Source organism: Medicago sativa, chromosome 6 (assembly GCF_051527215.1).
Source record: "Medicago sativa cultivar Bolivia chromosome 6, Bolivia_mono, whole genome shotgun sequence".
Taxonomy (NCBI): domain Eukaryota; kingdom Viridiplantae; phylum Streptophyta; class Magnoliopsida; order Fabales; family Fabaceae; genus Medicago; species Medicago sativa.
This window is the reverse complement of record NC_140754.1, coordinates 66,135,479-66,145,450: the sequence shown is the minus strand read 5'-3', so window position 1 is coordinate 66,145,450 and position 9,972 is coordinate 66,135,479. Positions and strand designations below refer to the sequence as shown.

The window sequence follows — 9,972 nt, the reverse complement described above, 5'->3', positions numbered from 1 at the left end:
TACATTTCTCGAAATTACACAAAAAGCACAAATATGCTCCTAAGATTTACTGGTTGATTTGCAAGTAACAACGTTTAAACCAACGGTTGTTTACCAAAAATCAGCGTAAACAAATTGGCACGCCCAGTGGGACCTTTTTGTGCCTTTGTCAATAATTTCGTAGTGAAATTTGTTTTGAATTATATTGTTGGTTTGTGTTGTGCATGCTCTTAAGGAGTAGAAAACAACTTCCTGAAATGGTACGTCCTCCTTCTAGTCCAAACGCGGCGGCGTCGAATGCCGCACCAAGAACAACAACCAACCCTCCCTCATCATCTAGTGGTACACAAGCAATTCCGAGTAGTACCATGGCGACAACATTAGGGACTGTCAAGTCGACGATGGCCATGTCGACATCTCAGGCCATTCCTGCGGTCACAACGTCCGCTCCAATCACTCAGGTCATTCCGACGGGACCAACTGTCCGTGGCCAAACTACACAGGCCGTTCCAACATTTTTTAATCTTGGTACAAGCCGTCGAAATATGCCATACGACATGCCAACGTCTTTAATGCAAGGCCTACACACGAACCCGTGTTCGTTCTCAGAAAGTCTAAATGTGCCAATGCCCCAATTGTTCACTCATGGGGTGAGCATCCCGATTACAACACCCCAACAAACTTTAACCAATGCATCTATGATGGCATTAAGGCAACAAATGGATGAGGCCAACCATGATATGGCCAATTTGGTAACACGACAGATGGGTGCAGTGATTAATCCTTTAATTCGAGACACTAACAATAGTTATCAAGCGTTGTCCGCTCAAATGGAGCGAATTGCTGATTTTTTCGGTGCCCCTGCTGCACGAAGCACACCGTTAAATCGAAATTTAAATGGTGGGTCAATAGAACCCCCAGCAGTTAGTCAAAATGCCCAAGTGCCTGAAAATCAATTTCAACCGCCAGAGGCGCAGGCACAAATTCTGGAAGAGCTTGAAAGGGCACCAATATTGGTGAACAGGCATCAAGATGCAGACCAAGTGGTCATGCAAGCCCGTCAAAATAATTATGAGGGCCATAATAACATAGCGAATGTTGTCGAGGCTTTGTTAGCCCAAAATGGTTTTAATATGGGTTTACATAGGCCAAATTTTGTGTCGGCTTTATCGGAGTATGTTTTAGAGACTAATTTACCAAGAAACTGGAAAGTCCCCAAATTCACTAAGTTTGCGGGGGAAACTAATGAGTCAACAGTCGAACATATTGCTCGATATCTTATGGAGGCTTGCGAAATGGCAAACAATTAAAACTTGAAATTAAAATATTTTCCAAGTTCTTTGACGAAAAATGTGTTCACTTGGTTCACCACATTGCCTCCTCATTCCATTTTCAGTTGGAATCAGTTAGAAAAGGCCTTCCATGAACAATTTTATATGGGCCAATCTAAAATCAGTTTGAAAGAATTGGCCAGCGTTCGTCGAAGGACGCATGAATCAATTGATGATTACTTAAATCGATTCCACCTTCTCAAGGCAAGATGTTTTACTTCAGTGCCAGAACATGAATTGGTCAAAATGGCCGCCGGTGGCCTCGATTATTCTGTTCGAAAGAAATTGGACACTCAATATCTTAGAGATATGGCACAATTAGCAGACCGAGTTCGACAAGTCGAAAGGCTTAAGGCTGAAAAAGCCCGGACGAACAAGTTTCCTAAAAAGGAAAAAATTGCCTATGTAGACGCAGGTGACAGTGACCCTGAATTCGATTGGGTATCCGATATTGTCGAAGAAAATGAGATTAACCTGGCAGAACTAAATGATGGGCCGCCTTATACATGAAATTGCTAAGGCCATCGAATGGAAAAAATCCTGAAGAACCTAAAAACGATAAATACCCGTCTAAAACATATACTTTTGATGTTTCTAAATGTGAAGAGATTTTTGATCTCTTAGTCGCAGATGGCATAATTTTGGTGCCAAAAAAATATGAAACTTCCTCCTTTAGAACAACGAAAGAAGCGAGGATTTTGTAAATTTCATGGGTTCTTAGGCCATAACTTATCTCGTTGTACTCGTTTCAAGGACTCTGTGCAAAAAGCTCTTGATGAAGGAAGGCTAAAATTTGGAGATAAGACCAAACAGCCAATGCAGATAGATGCAGATCCTCTGAAGAAGGCTGATTCAATGTACACTAATGTGATTGCCATAAACATGGTAGATATCTCAGAGGAATTTGATACTGAATCTCCCTCCTTGGCCCCAGTTTTGAATGAAAATTTAAAAACTGGCGAAGAGATGGTTGCTGAAGACCATCAATCAGAGAATGCAATGGTCACTGAAGACCAACTTACTGAAAAAATGAAAGTGGCATACCCTAAAGCCGAGGAAGATTTGATAGATTTTCTCAACAGATGCAAGATCTCCAATGCACATGCCATGCTTTTCCCAAGATGTAGCGCGGTTTTCGATAAAGAGGCTGCAAAATCCGTTGAGGGATTTCAACCTCAAGTCAAGCGTAAAGACAGATGGGTTGATAACCGTCCAAAGTTTGGTTTCAACAAGCGAGGTGTCCCTTATAAGATGAAACCTTCAGAGAAAAATCCAGGACAAAGTCACAGGAGGACTTTCAATCCTTCTTCGAAGGCTCCTATAGATACTTGGGTCTTCTCTGGGGGCAAAAAATCTGGTTACTCCTCCCCACCAACAAAATGGGTGAAAAGAGTGGCTACAACATCTCATCAACATGAGACATCAATTTCCAGTAAGTATGCTTACCACAACAATTATAAGGGTAAGAATCCTATGACAAAAACACAATGGCGGAGGTATCAACGCCATAAGAAGGCAAACGTGTTGAAAGACATCACCAATGTTGAGAAAAAGGGAGAAAAACAGGAAACTGTTTTTGAAATGGTCAAAAGACCAGCCACTGAAAGAATATTTCCCCCTTTATCAACTTTGAAGAAAGACCTTCCAAAGGAGGATGAGGAAATGACTTCGAATTTCTCTGAATCTGACCCAAGTCTTGACATAATATGCAATGTTGTGTCAGTGCTGCCAGTTAAGTACGATGTACCTTCTGAAGTAAACGAAGTGGAAAGTGATTTCATTGAAGAAATGGCTATTCATAAGCCATTATGTTATTATGTGATGAACAATGGCTGTGTCGAAGATCAACATGCAGTATTTGAGAGGCCTGATATTTCGATGATGCATCACCTTAAACCTTTATTTATCCAAGCCAAGATAAACGGCGTGGGCGTGAATAAAGTGTTGGTGGATGGAGGTGCCACTGTCAATCTGATACCCCAATCTTTTTTAGGAAAAATTGGACTTGTTGATTCTGATTTGAAACCACATAACATAGTTCTCACCAATTATGAAGGAACAACTAGCAACTCCCTTGGGGCTGTCGAAGTAGATTTGATAGTTGGAAGTGTGAAAAGAACAACAACATTCATGATAGTTCCCTCTAAGGCTAACTTTAATGTGTTGTTAGGAAGGGAATGGATCCATGGTGTGGGGGCAGTACCTTCTACCGTACATCAAAGGATTGCTATCTGGAGAGAAGATGGTCTGGTGGAAAATGTCGAAGCCGATCAAAGTTATTTTTTGGCTAAGGTTAATACCATCACCAAGAAGAACTTCGATAAACAACTTGCAAACATTTCTCCAGTCCTTTCTTTGGGTCCTAAATATATAGTTTCTGAAGATGAAGTGTGTACTATGAAACTACATCCAGATGGTCTTGTATGGGAAAGAGAACTTGTTGATCATGATTACGTAATGGTGAATCGTGAAGAAGTTCCCATAGAAGAAGAAAATGTACTTAGAACAAGAAATTCAGCATACAAGAAGGTTATTAATGACCTCAGTCCAGGATCGACAGAGTATGCAATCTCACCAACTGGGTGGGACGTCGAAAAGTGATCTCTGTTTGAGCCCAATTTTTGGGATAAAATTACGACCTATGTGGCCGAAACTCGATACAAAACGGCTAAAGAGGCCGAGATTTCACAAAAAGAGGTGGTCGAAACTCCGTTTGAAGATGTTACTGATGACCTCCTCGAGGATCAAAAATTGGATTGTATATATGATGACGAACCTCTGGGTTTCGAAGAAGATCCTATGGGTTCTACTATTAAGATGAAGGCGCAAGATCCTCTCGAAGAAGTTGATTTGGGAGATGATTCAGTCAAAAGACCAACTTATGTGAGCGCCAAGATTCCCAAAGAGTTCAAAGATCGAATTGTAGAGCTTCTGAGAGAATACAAAGATTGTTTTGCTTGGGATTACAACGAGATGCCTGGTTTAGATCGAAAAGTGGTGGAATTAAAATTGCCAATTCGACTAGATAAGAAACCAGTGAAGCAGATTCCCAAAAGATTTGCACCACAAATTTTGCCAAAGATTAAAGAAGAGATCGAAAGACTCTTGAAATGCGGGTTCATCAGACTGGCCAGGTATGTAGATTGGCTAGCAAATGTAGTGCCTGTCAAAAAGAAGAATGGGACAATAAGAGTCTGCATTGACTTTAGAGATTTAAATCTCGCCACTCCCAAAGATGAATATCCCATGCCTGTAGCAGAAATGCTAGTAGATTCAGCAGCAGGTTTCGAATATCTAAGTATGATTGATGGTTATTCAGGCTACAATCAAATTTTTATTGCTGAAGAAGATATTTCTAAAACAGCGTTTTGATGCCCGGGGGCATTAGGCTGTTATGAGTGGCTAGTAATGCCATTTGGCCTAAAAAATGCTGGTGCTACATACCAAAGAGCAATGAATTCGATGTTTCATGATTTCATCGAGGATTTCATGCAAGTTTACATTGATGATATTGTGGTTAAATCTTCATCAGAAGACAAGCACTTAGATCACTTACGCCATTCATTCGTAAGAATGAGGCAATATGGATTAAAAATGAATCCATTAAAATGTGCATTTGGTGTGTGTACAGGTGATTTTATAGGTTTTGTTGTCCACAAGAAAGGAATCGAAATAAATCAAAACAAACCAAAGCAATAATGGAGACTAAAGCCCCTTCAACCAAGAAAGAGTTACAATCCTTATTGGGAAAAATCAACTTTCTTAGAAGGTTCATATCGAACCTAAGTGGTAGAATGCAAGCATTTACATCACTACTTCGGTTGAAGAAAGAAGATGCGTTCAAATGGGAACCGGAGCACCAGACGACTTTCGATGAGATCAAATCTTATTTGATGAACCCTCCTATTTTGTCACCTCTCTTAAAAGATAGAAAGATGAAATTGTATATAGCAACATCTGAAAATACTATGGGAAGTATGCTATCACAAGAGGATGAAAATGGTGTAGAAAGGGCCATTTATTATCTTAGTAGGGTATTGAATGATGATGAAACAAGATACCATCCCAGTGAAAAATTGTGTCTTTGTTTGTATTTTTCATGTACAAAACTTAAACATTATATAAAGCCTTTTGATGTTTGTGTTTATTCGCATTTCGATATAATTAAACATATGTTGTCAAAACCTATTTTGCACAGCAGAGTGGGAAAATGGGCTTTAGCGCTTACGGAATATTCATTGACTTATCAATCTTTGAAGTCCGTTAAAGGCCAAATTGTGGCTGATTTTATTACTGATCATTCAATGGAAGAACCATTGCCTGGGGGTATCGAAAATCAGTGTTGGAATTTATATTTTGATGGGTCAAGTCATAAAAATGGCGTTGGAATTGGAATTGTGATTGTTTCGCCAGATAACACTAAAACTAAGCATAAGTTTCGAATTAACCAATTTTGTTCAAACAACGAGGCTGAGTATGAGGCTTTAATTACCGGTTTAGAGATATTACTCGAACTAGGGGCAAAAAACATAGAAATCAAAGGAGATTCGGAATTAGTGTTGAAACAATTGACCAAGGAATACAAATGTATCAAGGAAGGTTTAATTCTATACCTCACTATGGCAAATACGTTACTCAAACGTTTTGTTCATGTCGAAATAAAACATGTTCCTCGAATGGATAATCAAGAAGCAAATGACCTTGCTCAGGCAGCTTCTGGATATAAGGTTTCGAAAGATCAAGAGCAAGAGCCAATCGAGATCAGGAATAAGCGTAGTTCGAAAGGATCTCTTCCCAGAAAATTGTCAACACCAAAACTTGGGGGCATGGAGTCATCTCATAGACAAGTACAAGGTATGAACTTAGTCGAAATTTTGGTTGTTAACAATTTATCTGATGATGATTGGCGAAAACCTATTGTTAATTATCTGGAAAATCCTGATGGAACAACTTGTCGAAAAATAAAATATAAAGCCCTGAGCTACGTGATTGTGGGGAACGATTTGTTCAAAAAGACTCCAGAAGGAGTTTTACTTAAATGTCTTGGAGCAACTGAGGCATATTTGGCTGTTTCCAACACTCACAGTGGAGCATGTGGTACGCATCAAGCAGGCCATAAGATGAAATGGCTTTTATTTCGACAAGGAGTATATTGGCCAACAATGCTAAAAGATTGTATAAAGTTTGCCAAAGGGTGCCAAGGATGCCAAGAACATGCTGGAATCCAACGCGTACCAGCGAGTGAACTACATTCGATAGTCAAGCCTTGGCCATTCAGAGGTTGGGCTTTAGATGTAATTGGGGAAGTAAAACCTAAGTCATCGAAAGGCCATAAGTACATCTTAGTGGGGATAGACTACTTCACCAAGTGGATAGAAGCGATCCCACTAAAGGAAGTTACACAGGATGAAGTGATAAGTTTCATCCAAAAACATATTATATATAGATTTGGCATTCCTGAAACTGTCACCACAGACCAAGGATCTGTGTTTACTGGTCGAAAAATGGTGAAATTTGCTGAAAAAATAGGTTTCAAACTCTTAACTTCAACACCATATTATGCCCAGGCAAATGGTCAAGTTGAGGCAGCAAATAAAATATTATTTCTATAGTTAAAAGGAAAGCCAAAGGCAAATCCCAAAATTGGCATGCATTTCTTGGTGAAGCTTTGTGGGCATGTCGAACTTCTCCCAAAGAATCGACAAATACTACACCTTACAGGCTTACATTTGGCCATGATGTTGTCTTGCCAGTCGAAATATTGCTTCAATCGACTAGAGTCCAAAGAAAATTCGAGATACCGACGAATCATTACTGGGATATGATTCTAGATGAGTTGATAGATTTAGATGAAGAAAGATTAATGGCACTAGAAGTTCTCACAAAGCAGAAAGAAAAAATAGCTAAGGCTTATAATAAAAGAGTTAAGTCAAAACTCTTTGCACAAGGAGACTTGGTATGGAAAGTTATTCTACCAATGGACAAGAAAAGCCGAGTGTTGGGGAAATGGTCTCCTAGTTGGGAAGGACCATGGGAAATTCGAAAAGTTTTTTCGAATAATGCGTATGAAATTAAAGAATTAAGTGATGACCAAAGAGTTATGCGCATAAACGGTAAATATTTGATAAAATATAAACCGATGTTGCAAGAAATTAAAATTGCACAAGAGTAATTCGAAATAAAAAGCGTAACATGGCATTAAAGATAATGTCAACTAATGGGCAATTTACATCATAAGTCCCAAAATGGATAGATTAACCATGACAAAAAGTGCAAATAAAATAAAGCTAGGTTGAAATAACTAAAGTTATAACTACTCTAGGCATAACGATCAAAGCCAAAGGCGTCCATCATCCACTTGATTTCTTCTTTCTGGTCATCAAAAGCTTTTCAAAATCCTTAAACATTCGTTGATAGTCAGGGAAAGGAAAGCTTGTGGCTCTAATCAATACGTCGAAATATTTGACGCTATTGGAACCAGTAACCAAGGCATTTTCAAGCAATTTCTTTACCACATCTAGCTTTGGATATGGATGAATCAGTTGTTGGGTACATCGGATCATGCAGAAAGTAGGATGACCAGCATTCCACAAACACCATGAGAACCTTAAAGTATCACAAGTAAGGTCAAGTTCAATAAGCAACTTGACACAGCGAACGTGAAGAACTCTTAGAACTTCATGGGTTCGGCAGAGAGAGCGATGTCGTCTGTTAGTTTTCATGAAGTAGCAAAAAGAAGGTGCATCATCAACAGCAACCCTCTTAGCTATGTTGATGAGAAGATCATCACTTAGAAAATCCATTTTTGAACGAAAGAAAACTTAGAAGAAAGTTGGAAAAACTTTTAAGGAAATGAAAATGGAAGAAGATGATGGAACTTTCAAGAGAAGTTTTGATATTTATAATAAAGGTAGAAGTTAAAAGGAGTTACTTTTTTACGGTTTCTAAACCGGTTCAGATGCATACACGTGGCGCTAGTAACTGCAGATTGCCTTGGAGAAAGAGGGAAGTTGAAAAGTTTACTTATTTACTCTTTATTTTACTTTCCTCTAAATGTCATTATTGACAAGAAGTTTTACGTTTTCCTAGGCTAGTTTAACTTGTTTGGTTAAACAAAAGAAACTTTTTAGTTTCTCATCATTATTTTCCTTGAAACTTGTTCCTAAATAGTATTCTTGGTATATTTTAAAGAAAATAAATTTGGCAAGTAAAATTTCTAAAAGAGAAAAATGCTAATGCCATTTAGATGGTAGGAATACCATCATAAAATATGAAACAAGGATAAAAGGGAACAAATTGTTTCAAAAAAGAAAATTATTACAAAGATGTTTGTACTAAATGACAAATTCGAACAACAGTTTGTCGATTTGGCTCTTGAATTCTGAAAGCTTTCCATCGAGAGCATTGCAATTTTCAGTAAGAGTTTGAATTTGTTTTCGAGAGCGTTGTGATTCCTTAGCCTTTTGAAGGACAACATGAGCCTCTTGCTTCATAAGTTTTTCTTTGTCTAAGAGGTTTGTCTTCTGGGTTTCCAATGCTTGGATTTCTGCTTTGTGCTTTGCAATAGCAGTATCAATATCTTCCACCTTTTGTTGAATGACTGGAGTTTCTTGTTGGAAGGCTTCAAATTTAACATTGAAGGCGGAAACATCTGCTAGAAGCTGGTCACAGCGTTGTGTTTGCTCCTCGAGTTGGGCCTGATCAGTCTTCTTCTCTTGAAAGCTTTGATTGATGTTATCGAGAAGAGGCCCTAACATTTGAGAGAGGTTTTGGAATTTAGAACCAGAAGGAAGTTCACATAATTTTTGAAGTAAACCTTTCACTTCATCAACAACACTCTCATCTTGCTCGATGGCTTCCAGTAGATTGACTTTCAAGACTTTGTCTCGAAATTCCGCTAAGAGATTTTCTTTAGATGTCTCTGACGGAGCATCAGTGGAAACATTTGATGATTTGCCACTACTCTTCGAGAAAAGTACGTCATTTTTCATCAAGAAAGCAAAGGCATCTAGAGGATTTTCTTGTTCAAGACGATCGAGTTCTTCCTGGCTTATAGTGGCATCCACCAAGTCCAGATTGGCCATTGACGTAACTTTCTTTGATGAAGGATCATTTTGATCTGAGGCGTCCTTCTCCAGATTGGGTTCTCCTTCCTCAGTTAACTTGTTGAGGATTAGACCTTCATCATGTACTTTTGATTGCTGGTTGGGAGAAGTGACAATATCCTCAGGAGAACTAATCTCGACGTCTTCCTCTTCCTCGACAATAGGAGTTGGAGTTCCTTTGTCAGTTGAGAGAATCTGACCTTGTCGGGATGTATCAGCAATGCCATGTTCGATACCCTAAAAACAAAAATAAATATTGTAAGGGTTTGTCAAAACAACATGAAATAGGATATGTTAAATATGGCATTAGATCGATAAATTACCTTCGAAACATTGTCACCTACACAGGATTGAGCGCTGTTAGGATTGGAGTTCTTGTGACCTTGTTTTCTCCTTTTTGGGCTTGATTTGACTGGAGATCCCTCGGTGTGTGTAGTCTCGACAGTGATCTCTTGGACTTTATGTTTCCTTTTCTTTCGGCCTTCTTTGTTTTTTGGCATTTCTGAAGTTGTAGTAACTTCGATGGTCCCAGAAGTGGAATCAGGCTGAAAAAACAT

At 38.8% G+C, this 9,972-nt stretch overlaps 1 protein-coding gene and 1 pseudogene across 1 annotated transcript; one reads left to right on the top strand and one right to left on the bottom strand.

Annotated features, from left to right (window-relative positions):
* The first annotated feature begins 5,245 nt into the window (after window positions 1-5,245).
* On the top strand, window positions 5,246-7,482 carry LOC146916423 (uncharacterized; annotated as a pseudogene).
* Window positions 7,483-8,644: 1,162 nt separating this feature from the next.
* On the bottom strand, window positions 8,645-9,972 carry LOC146916422 (uncharacterized). The gene is made up of 2 exons (XM_085721633.1): window positions 9,739-9,972; window positions 8,645-9,652 (listed from the first exon to the last, which is right to left on the bottom strand). Exons 1-2 carry the CDS (start codon window positions 9,970-9,972, stop codon window positions 8,645-8,647), a joined length of 1,242 nt encoding a protein of 413 aa, XP_085577759.1.